The 17,743-nt window shown below is 41.1% G+C and overlaps 1 protein-coding gene across 8 annotated transcripts in view; it reads left to right on the plus strand.

Moving 5' to 3' along the window:
• Window positions 1-17,743, plus strand: part of TNRC6C (trinucleotide repeat containing adaptor 6C) — a 138,169-nt gene that overhangs the window by 30,500 nt on the left and 89,926 nt on the right. For 7 of the 8 annotated variants that reach the window (XM_082442962.1, XM_082442964.1, XM_082442963.1 and 4 more), the window contains exons 2-3: window positions 15,599-15,698; window positions 16,447-16,468. In XM_082442962.1, coding sequence (XP_082299088.1) covers window positions 15,636-15,698; window positions 16,447-16,468 — 85 coding nt within the window. In that variant the 5' untranslated portion in view covers window positions 15,599-15,635. Of the gene's footprint in view, window positions 1-15,578; window positions 15,699-16,446; window positions 16,469-17,743 lie in introns of those variants that run through there. The other variant, XM_082442961.1, reaches the window with a different exon arrangement.

The following is a 17,743-nucleotide window of genomic DNA, read 5'->3' on the forward strand; positions in this document are numbered from 1 at the left end:
GTTCTAGAAACTGTTAATTTTCCCCCAGGAATGCATTTTCTCCTTCCTTTTGGAAGAAATTTTAGATGAGCACACCTAGATTTCCCCAGCCATACTTGTATCTAGATTTGGGCATATGAATAAAGTTCTGGTTAGTTGGATATGAGCAGAAATAATGTATGAACTTCCAGGGCATGAACCAAAAAGAAAATGATTTGCTCTGCAGTTCTTCTTTTCCCTCTTCTAGTGAATGAAAAGAACTGGGTCGCTAGATGATTTCCTGGAACAAAGGTACCTGGCCAGCCTCCGGACTTGGGGGAGAAACGTCTTGAGGACATTGTATTTTGGGGTCTCTTAGTTATAGTGGCTCTGCCTGTACTGTAACTAGTGTATCATCTAAGAGATTGTCTTAATTGGACTCTTCAATTTCCAAAAAGTGGGGTCAGCCTTACTGTCAGCTTGTCTTCAATCTGAAGCACATGGCTCTTGCTCTTGGACTACGTACAGCAAAGCATATGTGCTCTTTAGGGATGCATTGTGCCTGATGAAGGAGCGTGTGCTTGAGAGTCAGTCACTTACTGTCTGCGTCACAGTGGGCTACTCGCCGAGCTCCTCTGAGCTTCAGTCACCTCCTTTAAGATGCAGGTGTTTGTCCAAAACAAAGTTGTTTTGAGGAGTCATTGGGGTCATCTACTGAAGAGGCCTTGCAAGCCCAGTGTTTACTAAATGATAGCTATTGCTATCATTAGTTTTTCCAAAGACTACAACCTCAAACTATTTTTCTGCCCTAGTATTTTTCAGTTGAACCTGGTATCTATGGAGGATTGTTTGATTTTCTAGGTTTTATCTTTGGATTCAGCAAAACCATCAGAAACCTTCATACCTGGACCATGTACCTTGGCTCCCCAGAGAATTGCTGAGTTTTTTTGACAGTTCCCTGAGTTTTCCCATCATGCTTTTGGCCATGTGCATGCTTTAGGGCCTGAAAGAAGCTGTCTAGAGCCTGACTCTATGTCACCTGGGAGAGGTATCCCCTGGAAAACTTATTTCTGGACCTGAGTGCTAGGGAAACTTTTTCTTCCTTTGTAGAACTGGTGTATGTTCTCATGGTTTTAATGAGAAGCCATAAAGAACAGAGTGAGGAATTGAATCATTAATAGTAACATAATTTTAGTAAGTTGCTCATTGCTTCACTATAATAGGCAGATTGTAGGTTAGCTCTGAGCACTTATACTAATCCATTACCAGATGTGGTTCCATTAGAGTCCTTTAAGGAGGTGAACTCTGTTTTTTTTTTTTTGTTTTTTTTTTCTTTAAAGAAACCAGAAAACCAAAATGGTGGCAACTAGCAGAGAGTTGACTTTGTGAGAGTAATAGGAAACATTTGCTCTTTTAAATTGGTATGTGAACATAGTATTGGACATCCAGGTCATACAAGTTTACATACTTTGAGTATTAGAGTTGTTGATTTAAGACAGTAATTCCCAGGCTGTAGTTTAAGGTACTGACACAACAATCTGTGACTAGTAAATACTTCTTACTATTCAAAGTATAGAACTGAACAAGTCAGGGTCCAGTGGACAGTTCACTGTTTTGTGTTTGTTGAATGAATGACTAAGGACTAGACCTGATTATATAAGAGCACCATGGCAAATTATAGAACACTTTTTTTCTTAATTAGGTTCCCATAGGACCTCTGTCTAGACTTCGTTGTTTTGTTTCTTTATTTTTGGTCATATGAACCTGGTGTATGTTTAAAAAACAAAACAGAAAATTTAATTCTTTTAATAACTGATATTTTTCAGGTAGGTTTTCTTCCTAATCATTTCTGAAATGAGTCTTTGTATTTCACATTTTTAATGTGAAATATTAACAATCCCTTTCAGTACCTGTGTTTTTTCTGCACAAATAAAATTGGTCATATAATTTATCTCCTGCCTTAGGTTTCTTTGTAGAAACTGTTTAGACAGGCATCTGACGCCTTTATCACCTCATGACTCCAGCGCAGACCCTTGAAACCTTCTTTCCTACTATCCTTTCATATAAACCCTGGCTTCACAGATGTTTCTGGATCAGGGGACTGGGTGGATGGTGGTGGTATCATCTCTTTTTATATTTGACTTTTCCATTGTGCAGATTGTCATAAAGCTATTTCTGCCCAGGTCTTGTGCACTTGCCTGCTCTCCCAAATTAGAATCCAACTTTGAGCACAGGTTAGTTTAATGGCTCCGGAAATTGAATCCACAGTTAACAGTCCTTTTAGTTCACAGAATTGCAACATTTTTTTTTCTTTTAAAGAGTTTTTTTTTTGTTTTTAAATTTTATTTATTTATTTATTTATTTTTGGCTGCACTGGGTCTTTGTTGCTGTGCGCGGGCTTTCTCTAGTTGCGGCGAGCTGGAGCTACTCTTTGTTGCGGTGCTTCGGCTTCTCATTGCGGTGGCTTCTCGTTGCAGAGCACGGGCTCTAGGCACGCGGGCTTCAGTAGTTGAGGCACGCAGGCTCAGTAGTTGTGGCTCGCAGGCTCAGTAGTTGTGGCGCACGGGCTTAGTTGCCCCGCGGCATGTGGGATCTTCCCAGACCAGGGCTCGAATCCGTGTTCCCTGCATTGGCAGGCGGATTCTTAACCATTGCGCCACCAGGGAAGTCCCAGAATTGCAGCATTTTTAAACAGAAAGTTACCCTGGAAATGATCTGCAGTCCAGCTCTCTCATTGATAACTGCCCCAGGTATCTGTTTCATCATTTTAATGAGTGGCCTGCGGTTATATGGTGCCAGGACTTTGTTCTTTCTTCTTCATAATCATGAAGGAGAACCTTCTCTAAATTTGCCCAGATGTATCACAAGTTTTAGAGCATAGAAATATTATTGAGTCAAACAGAAAATACTGGGCAAGTGATATTAGGCAAATCCAGGCAAAGAGAGTCTTTTTCCCCACCTATCAGGTTTCGTACTTCAGGTCTATGTGCTATTAATTAAATTTAACTTGTTTTATATTTGATGTCATTTATTTGTTATTTAGGCACATCTGTGAATTTTACTTATTCATTAGTGTGGCAATATTAAAAAGTCTCCGGTTTGTTGACAGGATTGAAATAGGCTCTAATTTAAGGATTCTTCTGTCAGGAGAGAGAAACCAAACGGTAACATGAACAGGGAACGTTGAATATAAAGAATTGCTAAGTCTAACGGGATTGGAGTAATGAGGGATTTGCTAGTCAGTAGAGAAAGCTTTAAATTTTTCAGGCATGGCGGTATAAGGAGTAGCCACTGCCCGCAGGGCTGAGATGGGGTGCCCAGTGAGAGCCCCCCTGGCTGAGATCCAGACCTCTGGAGAGAGCACAAGGGATGGCAGAAAAGTCACTGAGCATAGCGGGGGTGGGGGGACCACTGGGAAGTTCTCAGGGTGGGGGAGGGAGAGGGCTTTAGGAGTCAGCCAAGAGCAAAACTCTTTTCCTGCTGTGTCTCTCTAGCACCCTCTGTTGAAAAAGCTTAACATCGTGCCAGCTGGCAAAGGAAAATGTTTAAAGGTCCCAGTTTTCACAGAGTGGGCAAAAAGCTGAGCGTGGAGCTGAGCGGCAGTAGATCAATAGCCAGCACAGTTCCCCACCTCCACATTCCTTAGTAGCTGGAAGTAGACACTTTTGGGTAAAGCATGCTTGTCATTGGTTACCCAGTACCTATTTTAAAATTTTCTAGCAAACAATGAAATCCTGATCATTATTAATAACCACTCTGTGGCTTACATGCCAGGATGTGCCAGCCAGGACTACTGTATCTGAGAGATTGCTTGGAGATTTGCTTCTATTATTTTAAGCATATTTAAAGTACACATATTCAAGTATCATTATGTAAATTGACGATGAAAATGGAGCAACAATAAAAAGTATAGTGTCATTTTCTGACTTAATTTGAGGCTACTTTAAACTCAGAAATGAAATAAAAGGTTTTCACAAAATGGTACTTAGGGACTTCCCTGGTGGTCCAGCAGTTAAGACTCCACGCTTCCACTGTGGAAGGCACGGGTTCAATCCCTGGTCGGGGAACTAAGATCCTGTATGCTGTGTGGCTCGGCCAAAAAAAAAACAAAAAAAGTACTTATAACTTCTGTACTTGTAACTGACATGTGATATAGTAATTCTAAAGCAGTTTTTATAGTGGTTAAAAATGTTTACTGAACATGATTAGTTTTGAGACATCATAATTAAATAGTGCTAGATCCAGTCAGCACTTACTTTTACTGAGTAAGTCTAAATTAAATAAATAGATTGTTGAGAAACTGTATTTATCAGGATTCTTTGGTTACAAGCAACAGAAAGTGACTCTGTACAAATTAAGGGGGGAGGGGAAGAGGGACTTTGGAATGATATGAGGTGGCTGACATCATTGAAGGAAAAACTGAGAAGCCGGGCTCCTCAGCCTGCAAAATCTAGGTAGCAAGTGCTAATGGACAGATCTGGAGGCTGCAGTCGCTGAGATGGATCTGTCCCAGCTGTTTGCCACTCAGTTCAGGATTCACATTCCAAGGAGTGTCTTGACTGGCCTAGTAGAACCAGGCAAGGGCAAGGCACTGAGGTACCAGGCCACAGGAACAACTTGTTCCTGGGCTCAAAGGACATACGTTACCAAGACTTAATTCTCACGCCATTTCTTTGCTTCTCTTCCTTGGCGTCAGCTTCATTTCCAGGCCCTCTGTGGTTAAGGCCTTGAGTTTCCGTTCAAAGTCCTTCCTGTGAGGTTCACATGCAGAGTCATCCTGAATCTAATCACTGTGGCCCAGGAAATGCAGTGCTTTTTGATTGGCCAGACACATCTCTGGAGCCACTGTCCTAAACATTAGCATGAGAGAAGGACTGGTACTCTGGGGGAAATTGGGGTACAATTTCCAAAGGGAGGAGTAAAGGAAGCTTAGCGGCAAAAATAACAGACGGAGGTAATCAACTTTATTGTTCAGAGAAAAGCCTACCAAATGAGGGACATCATTTGCTCTGTGACAAAAAGCCAATGGAAGAAGATAATAAGATGTAGAGAAGCATTAGTGGGACAGGGAAGTGGATATATCTGTCAGTGGTTAGACAGCAAGCACCATAATGTGTGTTTATCTGATGAGAGGGACTGCTAAGAAGTCTGGTCAGTCAGACTGCTTCCTACTAAGGGTGCTGCTGGCTTTTGTTCTGGTTTGGTGTTTTAGCCACAGTAGTAAGTCTGTATTAGGCACTAAAATGAAAATAATGTCAGAGTTCTTTTGGAATACCTTGAGGCCAGCTGATTTTGCCATGCCTCTCTTCAGATCTCTGTGATGCTTCTCCATCCTTCTAAAATAAAGGTTCCTGCAGTCAGCATTCCCAATCAGTGTCTCGTCCTTTTCTCCACATCTTCCCCCTGTGTCTTATGGTACACCGGTTCTGTGGTAAATGAAGATCTTTATCTTTAACTCTGTACCCTCGCAACTCACTCCATGTCTCCCCCTCCATTTAATTGAAACCCCATCTCTCATTAGGCCAGGAATGGAGGGAGAAGAAGATGCATGAGGGAGGGATTCAACATTCTCCAGAACCACCACCTCCCCTGCCCTGCCCAGTGACCATTTACAAATCATTATTTTTTGCTTTTGTTTTTTATTTTTGTTGTTTTTATTCACTTTTTTAAAAAGTTTACGTACAGTACAATTCACTCTCTAGTGTACAGTTATCTAAGTTTCAACAAATGCATACATTATATATATGTAATGTTTATAGGTGTATATAACCACCATCATAATCAAGATTCAAGATAGTTCTGTCATCCTCCAAAGTTCCCTTGCTCTCTGCCCCTTTGTAGTAATATCTTCCTCCCTCCCCAGCCCCAGGCAATCACAGGTCTGTTTTATGGTCCTATAATTTTTCTCTTTTTCCAGATTGTCATATAAATGGAACTATACAGCACATATCCTTTTGAATCTGGCTGCTTGTACTTAATATATGATATATCTGAGTGTGGTTTTCTCCGAGTTTATCCTATTAGGAGTTCACAGAGCTTTTTGCATCTGTAAATTTATTTATATCACCAAATTTGGGGAGTTTTCCACCATTATTTTTTCAGATTTATTTTTCTTCACCAATCTCTTTCTCCTCTACTCCTGGAACCCTAATGACATGAATGTTGGACCTTTTTGGTATTGTCCCATGGTCCCTGAGACTCTTCATGTTTCTCAGTCTTTCTTCTGTCTGTTCTTCAGATCATTTCTTTTGCTTGAATTAAGTTCACAAACTTTTCTGTCATTCATTCTTTCATTGCACTCATCTAGTGAAGTTTTTAATTCAGGTACTTTATTTTTCAGTTCTAAAATTTCCACTTGAGGGAATTCCCTGGCGGGCTAGTGGTTAGGACTCTGCGCTTTCACTGCCAAGGATGGGGGTTTGATCCCTGGTCAAGGAACTAGGATCCTGCAAGCTGCGTAGCACAGACAGAAAGTAAAAAATAAGTGAATGGATGAATGAATAAAATTTCCACTTCTGTTTTTACAGTTTCTATTTATCTGCTGTGAACACCTATATTCCCATTCGTTTCAAGGGCATTTACCTTTATTTGCCTCCTGGAGCATAGTTACAATAACTGCTTTAAAGTCTTTGTCTGATAATTCCAACACCTGGGTCATCTGGGAGTTGGCATCCCTTGTATTTTGTCCTGACAGTTTGCCCACATTTTCCTGGTTCTTTGTATGAAGAGTAGTTTTGGATTTTATCCTGGACATTCTGAATATGTTGTATAGACTTTGAGTCCTATTAAACTCCTCTAGAGCATGTTGATTCTGCTGTTGTTATTTTGTTTTGTTTTTGTTTTAGCAGGCAGTCAACCCAGTTAGGTTCAGACCACAAAGTCTGTCTCGCCTTCTGTGGGCAGTGGTTCAAATGTCGTTCAGTTTCCGTAGCTTTCACTATGCTATGCTGCTTTGGGCCTTGCCCACCCATGTGCCACTCGGGTTAGTCCAAGACTTGGGGGAGAAGAGGGGAGGGTAGTTGAAGTTGTAGTTCAGTTTTCAAAGCAGTTGCTTCGCTGTTTTGGGTCTGTCCCACACGTGCATGACTCGAAGGTGAACCCAGAACTCTGAAGGTTTATGCACAGACTTTCGGGGTCTCCTCCAGACGATTGCTCTCTGGGTCCCCCACACTGTCTAGCTCACAAGAGCTCAGTTTCCTAATTCTCTGTTCAGAAAGATGGGCTTCTCTCGGTTTCAGCTGCCTGGGCCACCACAGCACAGCACAGCTCTGTGACTGGGGCCCACCTTCGGTCAAAATTACAACAAACCAGCTTCAAGAGGAGAGGAGGTGAGAAACTCGCCCCCATACAGTCACCTCCCCAAGTTTTGACTCCTCTGCCTAGTCCACCTGCTTTTGTTTACTTTTCATAGTTTGTATTTTTGAATTTATATTGTACCTCATCCAGTCTTTTGTGGTAATCAGTGGCAGAGAGGCTGTGGTGGGCTTACTCCATCTTGGCTGGCCCCGGAAGTCTTAAATCACGACCTGTGTTAGTTTTCTATGCTGCATGACAAATTACCACAAACTTAAAGCAATACATATTCATTATTTCACGGTTTCTGTGGGTCAGGAGGCTAGGCATGGGTTAGTTAGCTGGACCCGCTGCAGGCTGCAGTCAAGGCCAGGTCTGGGTTTTCATGGGCGGGGTGTTTGTTGGGGGGGAGTTGACTGGGGAAAGGTGGGCTTCCAAGCTCACTCAGGCTGTTGGGAGAGTTCATTTCCTTGCAGCAGTAGGACTCATGGCAGCTGTTTCTTCAAAGCTAACACCTGAAAGGGAGACTAAAGCAAGTCTGCTAAACAGATGGAGTCTTATAAATGTAGTTAAGGCAGCAGCATTCCATCACCTTTGCCATATTCTAGCGGTGAGAAGCAAGTCACGGGTCCCTCCCACACTCACGGAGAGGGCATTATACAAAGGTGTGAACATCAGGAGACCTTAGATTCTCTCTAACTATGTTTTCCTTTAATCCTCAAATAAAAACTCTTCCTTCCACCCTCTGCTCCTATTTGTCAGAGCTGTGGTGCCCTTTTCCACCCCACGTCCTGGTGTCACGCTGAATGACTGCATGACAGTCCAGTTCTTTTACCCAGTCCAGCCCGTACTTGAGCCTACAGGTTCTTGACCTCCTATGCTAGTGACCTTCACTTTCGAACCTAGTTCTGTGACTCTGAATCTCAAGCATAAGCTGTCTACTACATTATTCTGTTTATTTCCATAGTCTATCAAGTATTAAGGATAATTCAAGCTTTACTGTCACTTTCCTATTAGATTCTGTGCCCCTCAAGGTGTAAGACTATTTTATGTCTTATCCTTTCCGTACTGCCCACAAGGGTGTATCACGTATTCAAACACATGTTGAAAAATTAAGAATCTTAAATATTTATTTGACAACTGGACAGGATACCTCTTCCTTCCCCTTCCCTTTTAATTTTGCCTGATAACACTTAACCAGCTCTTCCTAACGTAAACCCCGCCAGGAAATTCTAATTGAATTAGCCAAACTGTATATAATGGCATATAACACACACACACACTGAATTAGTGAATATTTTAATGACATGACATTGGAGTCTAACTTCAGAGCATAAGCTGTGATGTGTCCTGTAGGTGAAACTAGGTTACAGTTTCTGGTGACTAAACCTCACAGGCAAGAACAAGCCCACCCTCTTTTTTGAATCCTGTTCATTTGCAAAAAGGGAGTAATCAACTAATAAAAGACTGGAAATTTGGAAGACTTTCCACCTAGAATACTTTGGCATAGGGTGGCTACAGCTGTCAAATCATGTTTCCCTGGGAAAAAGTGTAGTTAGCTAGGAATACTGAGATGATTGATACCCACAGAGTCTCCATTTATGGGCAGTCTCCTACCTCCCAACGCTTCCTTCTTCTAGCTGCCTCCAAAATATGAGTGTGGCTTCTTTCTCCACCCAAAGCCTCCTAATCCAGTGATTGCTAAACTATTTGAGAATAAAAGAAATATGCATCTTGAAAATCCAGATTATTAAAAATATTTTCTTTCAATAGAATTCAGTATACTAGGGACCCATGACAGTATGCCTTGCCACACAAAGTATAGGTAATTTATGTCCATTTTGCCCCTTCAGACTTGCTCTGGGTCCTGAAGTTGAGCCCCGTATGAGATTTCTCCTTACCTAGTTTTCACTATTACTGAAGCATTAGCTATATCACTAATTAAAGCAATGCTGTTTTCTTTAGCAGAAGCTAGATAGACTAAAGCTGGAGTTATTTGTAATGGTGATAAACTGGAAATGAAGTGAATGTGTATGAATAGAGGAATAACTGAATAGAATACGGTAACATTCACACCATGGTATGTTATGTAGCCATTAGAAATAATGGATATGGATTAGATCTATCAGTTGGGAGAGGGGATGAGGAGAGAGAGACACATATTGAATGAGAAAAGCAAGATGCAAAAAAGTTTACATAACATGATCCCTGTGTTACAAAACAATGATCAAATAAAATCCTTTGTAAAAGTATATAGGTATGTATGTTTCCATGTAATTACATGAGCATGGAGAGAGGCACAGAAGGATATGAGAAGGATATGGAGAAGTGAACCTTTGAGATGGATGTGGAGGGAGAAGAAAGAATGAGTAAGGGATGCCAAGCAAATGAGAAACAAAAGCAAAGGTTATATTGGGAAAAAATATATAAGTTTATATGTACACATGTATATAAAGTCATATGTATTTAAATTTAATTTTTTAAGTTGAAATTAAAATTTAAAAGTGAAATTCTCCCAACCTGGCTATCCCTCTTCTTTATTTCCCTTACAGCTTGACTTGTAAATCTCACAACTTCTCCACATAGAAAAAAAATACAGTTTATAATCTTCTTACCAGCCTCAAAAGGTAGATAGAAATTTATTAAATATTACTTGGTCATTTCAGAAAATGAAGTTTCCCTTGAAAAGAAAATACAGAAGATTTTTTTTCCAGTATAAATTTCACCTGAGATTATGGACCAGAAGTTGGTACTAGAAATGTCGTGAATGATGACAGGCTTTTCTTGGTGCCACAGAGACAGAAGACAGTCCTGCCACCAAGGTACTTACAGCCCAGAGTACAGAAGGAAGCACACAATGTTCATTAAAAGCAGGACATAACACCCCCTTAACTATAGTAGAAAGATAACATAAGCAGGAGGGCATCAGCCAGCAGACTTTTATGTTCTCGTTGCATTTTGTACATATCACTGTTGTAATAGTGATCATTTATTTGATGCATTATTTATATGAATATCCTTAAAAGCGTATGAACTCTGCCTTGTCACTGCTGTAATCTCTGCTATAATATTTGTTAAATGAATCAATCCCTCTTTTTGTCCCTGGTGCCTACCACAGTAAATAGCATATGCTAGTTGTATAGTTCCTGAGTGACTGAATTAGTGAACATATGAGATGATCTTAAGGTTTAGGCTCTCCGGTAAAGGAACTGATGAAAATAACTTAGAAGAAAATGGAAGACAAGGAATAGGAGTTTTTGGTAAAGATAATGAATGGGTACAGTGGAAATAGTAAGGAGAGGAGGTTATGGTCAGAATGCAGAATAATGACATCTAAAATTTCAGCAGTTCTAGGTGGTTAAAGTCTACTAGCTAATACTTTGAATAAAGCACCCTGGTAATCAGGGGAAAGGCTGCATGTTTTCGCCTTTGAGGCTATTTTAGCGAAATAGCCAGCTCCCCAACCTGTCTCCCTAAAGCAAAGCCAATGAGGAAACAAGTCCAGCCCATGCACACAAAACTAATTGGTTTTTTGGGTTTTTTTTTTTTAAGCCTGAATGGTCAAACCAAAGATGACCAGACAATTGAGAAAAGTCTCTCACATCAAAGGGAGTCTAAGGGAAGAACTGTTCAGAAAGGAAACAATGCAGAAAATTTAGCAGAACTTCAGAAAAACCCTAATTCATATCCTCTGCTAGCATAAAAATGATTTGCGTCCATAAAACAAGAACCCGGTATTGTGGGAAAAGAGCAACTGGAGAATAAGGAAGTTATGTAAAATTTTAATATCATGGAATAAGAAGCTCAGTAGAAGGGCTGGAACACCAAGTTCAGTTAAGCACTCAGAAAATTGAGAATAACAAAAAAGAGTAGAAAACATAAAGATAAATTATGATGATCCCTCCAAGAAACTTAATATGTGTTGTTCAGAAAACAGAAGATGTTTTCAATAAAATAGAGAACTGAAAGAAATGTCTCTATATGGAAAGCATCAGCCAAATACTAAGCACAAATAATGGGGGAGAAAGATACCAAGGTGCACATCATCATGAAATTTCAGAATCCCAGGGGTGAAAAGAAGCTTTGGAGGGGGGAAAATCACCTAGAAAGGACTAAAAAAGCAAAATGACATCAGACTTCTCTTGAGTAGGTAGTGAATGCTAGAATACAGGGGCACTGTGCCTTCAAACTTGATTTTCAGCCTAGAATTTATGCTCAGCCAAACCATCAGTGAAACAAAAAGGTAGCCAATTCCAGCATAACTGAGGGTATCGTTCAAGGCAGAAGACAAGGGAAGTCACAAGATGACCGAATTAGTAAGTTTAGGTCAGCATTCATGGATGGGCGATGATGGGGAGTTTGCACACACTGTTCCTTCTGGTTAGCCTGTTAGCTCCTCCTTTCCCACTGTATCAATCTGGATTGATAGAAATGATACAGAGATACAGAGTTAAAAATAAGGAATACGTAAACTACGGTAAAAGAGTAGGCTCCACAAAGATACACAAATGTCCAAGAAACGTATGAAAAGATGCTTGATATCACTATCATTAGGGAAATGCAAATCAAACCCACAATGTGGTACTTAGGGTTAGTCAATAGAAGCAGAAAATAGAATGGTGGTTGCCATGGCCTGGGGAGAGGGGGCGTGTAGTGGGGAGTTGTTTCTTGGGCACAGAGTTTCACTTTTGCAAGATGAAAACAGTTCTGGAGATTGGTAGTACAACCATGGGACTAACATTACTGAACTGTACACGTAAAAATGGTTAAGATGGCAAATTTTATGTATATTTTACCACAATTAAAATTTTTTTTTTTTTTTTAATAAAATAACTAGAGGATATTAGAAAACTCTAGCAGAGTGCTCCCGGCCCAGAGTGAGCTGGACTGAGGCTCCGGAGAGGAGTTTGGGGAATGCAGTTGAGCAGAGGGCTCATGTCTTTAAACTGGAGGAGGGCGGATGTGCAAAAAACAGAAACAGTTTTTGTAAGGAGGATATCGCAAGAGGAAAAGAAGAACAGTTAGGAACTCTAGAAAAAAAGCAGCTACACAAGAAGTTAAATGTCCTCACAGTACCCTACCTAGCTCTGCAGCGAACATTAGCATACTGTTTTTAAAGCAAATGCCATTCATCGTTTGAACTCAAAGCCATGATGGGCTGGAAGATAGGGGTCTGAAGAACCAAATCTGTATCCAACATTATAGAAATTAAATTGTTACTATCTCAAATTGATAAGTCAAGGAATAGGGATCCAAGCATTTTTAAAGATACACAACTGTATATTCACATAGAGAGAGAATGTTCTTAAAAAAAACTCCTTACCTCCAAGGAGAGAGCCTGCGGACACTGGAGAAGGGAGAATCTGTCTTTTTGTTAACGTATCTTTGGTACCGTTTATGTTTTCTCATGAGCGTGTATTACTTTACAAATAAAAATGAGATTCAGTGTTGATTTTTTAAAAATTATTAATGAAAAATTGCAGGAATTGTATACCAGGAGTTAGAGGTAGAAGAAATTAGTGCTGGTTAGGGGGATATTAGATAAAACTTTATTAAAGTTCATACATTTGAATCGTGCTTTGTCATAGGAACATGAGCTCAGGCAGGAAAGTGTAAGATATCTCAGGGCTACGTGAGCTGTTTATTTACAGCATTTTATTTTACCAGTACAGTAAAACCTTAACTGTACTGCTGGGGGAATAGCTGGTTCTAATTAATTTAACTTTCAGAGTAATCCAATCAAGCAAAAATCATTTTTATTCCATCTTCTATAGAATACCTTTTTTTAAATGTAGCTCTACTTGCCTTCTTTATTAAGTTTAATATCTGAAGATGACTTAAGACTTTTGTTATGCTGTAGATTAACAAAGTATAACAGTAGCGGTGGACAGCCACTACATTCCTAGTTTTTATTTGTTCACTTTTTCCCTAGATGTGTGCCAGTAGCGTGGTGATTACAGCACCAACCCATCACTCACAGGGCTTGCCTGTACCTTGTAAGAATATTTAAACACAGATTTCTTAGTGTCTCTGCATCCTTTAACATGAAAATATTCCTGGAAAGTATCATCTAAGGTAATGAATAATAGCTGGTTCCCAAGCTTGGGAAATGTACTGACTTCCTTTTAAAAGTTGTTTCTCAGCCTTGGTTGGACATTGGAGTCATCTGGAAGCTTTTAAAACTGCTGATGTCTGAGTTCAATTCCCTGATTTCACTGAAAAGGGATACAGCCTTGGCATTGGAAGTTTTTAAAACTTCCCAGGTGATTCTGATGAGCAGCCAAGAACCACTGTTTTAAAGGAAGAATAATCTCTAAGTGCCCCATCACCGCCACCTTGTTGATTTAAGTTACTTTTATTACGATGGTATTCAAATATGTACAAACGGACGCTAGGTTGAGATTCCCTATGCATGTAGTAGTTGTAAACACATTTACAGGTTAAAAACAAACTCCAAAATTAATAAGTTAAACAACGGTGATGGGTGGACAGTGGTGTTTTGCTGAGGCTTTTGTGCATGTTGTTGCTTCTGCTGAGTCTATTAAATCCTCCTTCCTACTTGTATCAGTCTGGCCCAGTGAGGAGACAGAAACTACATGGTGATATAAACAGGGAACGTTTATTATAAAGAATAATTAAACTGTGATAAGAGAACAACTGTAGAGCTAGCTAGGGCTGAGGGGGAGAACCTGAGGAAGGGCCGATTGGAGGGGGCCCCTCCCCAAGGCTGGAGCTCACACTCACTGAAGAAGCTGTAGGTGCAGCCCCCTGGATGGCAGAGTGGCTCCCAGCTTCTCCCAGGTCAGCCAGTGGGCAGTTGCTGGCAGCAGGAAGCACTCCTCCAGCCCGGGAAAGCCGGTAGCCCGCCACACGGGCACACAGGAGGTGGGAGCCCTGGTGGCAGCCCTCCTGGTGGCGAGCTGCAGTTGATGGCCAGGCGTGCAGGTGTGCAGACAACGTGGCAGTGTCAGTGCCACGGGCACGGAGCACGTGGCATCCCCGTCAGGAGGGCCGCGGCCACATCATTAGGAGAAGGCCACAGAGACTGGTGTGGGAGTGGGGCGAGTAGCAGGAGGCCCGCAGTGCACAGTGTCTGTGTTGACAGGGTCACTGGAAAGTGACACTAGATCACGCCAGAGCTGCAAGTTTGCTTAGAGACTGCCCTTCCTTGGTCCGTGGCTGGGGTCCTCACCAGGTGTCCTTATAGCCACATGCTGACCCCACCCTGCAGCTTCCAGAGACAGTGGGACGGCCCCTTGCTGCTGCAAGCCCCTCTAGCGCCCTTCACTGGGAAACCTCTGCATTGCACTCACAGGGAAGGAGAAGTGCTTGAGGGGACAGGTCCATTATTGGCAAAGCGCGTGCTGGAGGGTGAATCTGGAGCTGACAGGCAGTGAATTGATAACTGACACAGCACCCCATGCCAGCCAAACACTTTTGCCGCATTTAAGCTGTAGCTCATAGGCTACCTGACTCTTCCAAGTGTTGCTCTGTGCCATGTTCCAGTGTACCCTTATAGTAGCTCACCATGCTGTGTAGGGATCTTTGTTTAAAAAACAATTGTTTTGTCCAGCCAACATAAAAGGTGTGCATAAGAATCACCTCCAAAGGCTCTGATTTGGTTGGGCTAGTGTGGGACCCAGGAATCTACACTTTTAATAGGTAGATTCTGATGATGGTGGTCCCTGAGACAGCACTTGTAGAAATATTGGTCTGGGGCTGGACTCTGGGGACTATGTCTTTCTCCATCTTGTACCCTTAATTCCTGGTACACTGCCTGATAAAAGGTTGGTGTTCAACAGATGTGGGCCAGTGAATGACCGCCGCCAAAGAAGTCAGGGCCACGTGCTCTAGTACTTAACAGAGAAGTGGAGCTGGTGGGGGGAGGGCTGAAGGTCCATTTCTAACACCGCTTCTCAAAAATGTCCTTCTTTATGCTACGCGTGAAACTCTGTTTGACTTAAAACTTTCTGCAGCTAATGTTTTTTCATTTTTTTAAAAAATAAATTTATTTATTTATTTTTTGGCTGTGTTGGGTCTTCGTTTCTGTGCGAGGGCTTTCTCTAGTTGCGGCGAGCAGGGGCCACTCTTCATCGCGGTGCACGGGCCTCTCACTGTCGCGGCCTCTCTTGTTGCGGAGCACAGGCTCCAGACGCGCAGGCTCAGTGGTTGTGGCTCACGGGCTTAGTCGCTCCGCGGCATGTGGAATCCTCCCAGACCAGGGCTCGAACCCGTGTCCCCTGCATTGGCAGGCAGATTCTCAACCACTGCGCCACCAGGGAAGCCCGTTTTTTCATTTTTTAATTTTAAAATGGACATTATACTAATACCACTTTATTTTTAATAGGGAGAAAGAACAAGAAACACAAAAAGAGGAACGTTTGATGGAAGAAAAGAAAAAGAAAAAGCAGGAAGAAAAGAAAAAGAAGGAAGGTGCTCAGAAAAAGGTTTGGCTAGAGTTCCTAGTTCATTGTTTCTGTCATCACTCGTGTCTCACCGCGTTATCATAGCCACTGCAGTACAGAGGTTCGGTTATTACTTTTAAAATTCAGTGTGCTCAATCTAGAGTGCTAGTGACATAGATAAAGGGTGACAGCCACAGAATGTCTTTTTTAAGGAATGAGAAATACTAGAGCTGTGTTTTGAAGGACTTTGATTTTAGTCATTGGTAGTAAAGAATGTCCATGCTATTTTACTTAAATTGAACTGTCCAGAGCAACCATGTCTAAGGGCCATTTAACTGATTTTGTTTGAAAAGCTAGAAATAATTTTTGCAGCTTTGGCAAGTGTTCTTTTACAACTTGTTCTAGTAAATATTCAAATTTAAAGTCCTACTGTAAATCTTATGGTCATGCTTGAATTTTAGGGCATTTAATGTACCAAGTTATGCCATTTGTATTGTTCTTGCCTGGTTTAATGCATCTTATAGTTAAAACTGTATACGTTTTAGTTTGTATTAAAATACAGAGCTTAAATGAGCTTCCAGATAGATTTTTTTGCCTTTAGATCAATATTGGCACATAATTAATAGAATGTAGACAATTATACATTTTTCCCAGTAGTAAATTTTAATAAGGTAACTGGGCAAAAACTTGTTTTTAAAGTTTCCAATATTAAAGTCTGCTTATAAACTTTCATATGGATGTGTACATTCTACACATTATTCCTAAAGAGTTTCTGATTTTTTTTTTTCAGGCTGCTGATCAAAAAACCAAAGGTAAGTTTACTTTATTTTTGGGGGATACATTTTATGACAGTACCAAAGTTTATGATGATGACTTTTTTTTTAAATTGGTGGTTAAAAACAAAAAATCTCACCCTGCCTTTGAATCTGCTTCTTACTATTCCCTGTGAAATTCCTCATTTATCATTGGTTTTACATCTGCATTTAATTGGCATATGCTTAATCTAAAATGCCTAAAGAATGTTATATTACCTTTCTAAACAATGCTTTATAATTTTCCTTTGGTTTGATTTCCACCAATCAAGGATTAAGCTGATAAAGTTGGTCCAATTTGAGTAAGAACAACCAAAGGATATTGAATTTTTTTAAAGCTTCCAATTTCTCTTTGCCAACTATTTATAATAAAAGGAGGTATATTCTTTCTATATTCTTCCCTTTTTGCTTAATAATGTGTGAAAGGTTTCTTTTTTATTTTACAAGTCCAGAATTGGCGTATGGTTGTCTTAGTGGGTGTGGGTGGGAACGTACGTGGTTCCCACAGGAACCTGGGCATCTCTGTGTGACGTGCTGGGGGACAAGCAGAGGGAAGCCGCTCTCGGAGCCTCCTCACTTCGTACTTGATGTGTTCAGGGACTGTCCGGTGCTGGGAAGCACACGCTCAGGACTCGCACAGACCGGCTCTGTTTAATTTGGGGCAAGGCACTTCACATCTTTAAGCCTTGGGTATCTCATATTTACAGTGAGAAGGGTAAGGGGTGAATGGTTCCCACCTCATAGAGCTATCTTATGACTCTGTGAGATCCACACGGACAAGGCTTGGTGCCTGGCACAGAGCTGGTGCTCACTAGAGGTTGCCTGTGATTAATTGTAAGTTTTATTTCTGTTGGACTGTCACATATCATTGTAGACACAGAGACGTGCTCTGCAGAGGCTTGTGTCTCAGGCAGCGCCACAGCAAAGGCTCCACTTTTGTTTCACATTTATAGTTTTCAAAGTAGAGTTTATGTTATCTCATTTGAACTTCATAATTGAGCAAGGCAGGTGTTAATTGACAATGAAGAAACTGAGGCCGACAGTGTGACTTACGTGGCTTGCTCTTGGCCTCGAGTTAGTGTAAGGACAGGCCTCGAGGGAGCCCGGGCGTCTGGCCCCAGCGCAGGCGGCCGCAGAGCTTCCACAGCAGAGCCACGGTAAGAGATGGATTTCATGTAAAAGAATATTTAAAGACAGCATAGTTTTCAAAAAGGATGTTTTTCTCTCTTACACTCTCAGTGGTAGTGTGAATTTACAAAACACTTGTCAGAAGGG

The sequence above is a fragment of the Balaenoptera physalus genome, assembly GCF_965194825.1.
Source record: "Balaenoptera physalus genome assembly, chromosome: 20".
NCBI lineage: Eukaryota > Metazoa > Chordata > Mammalia > Artiodactyla > Balaenopteridae > Balaenoptera > Balaenoptera physalus.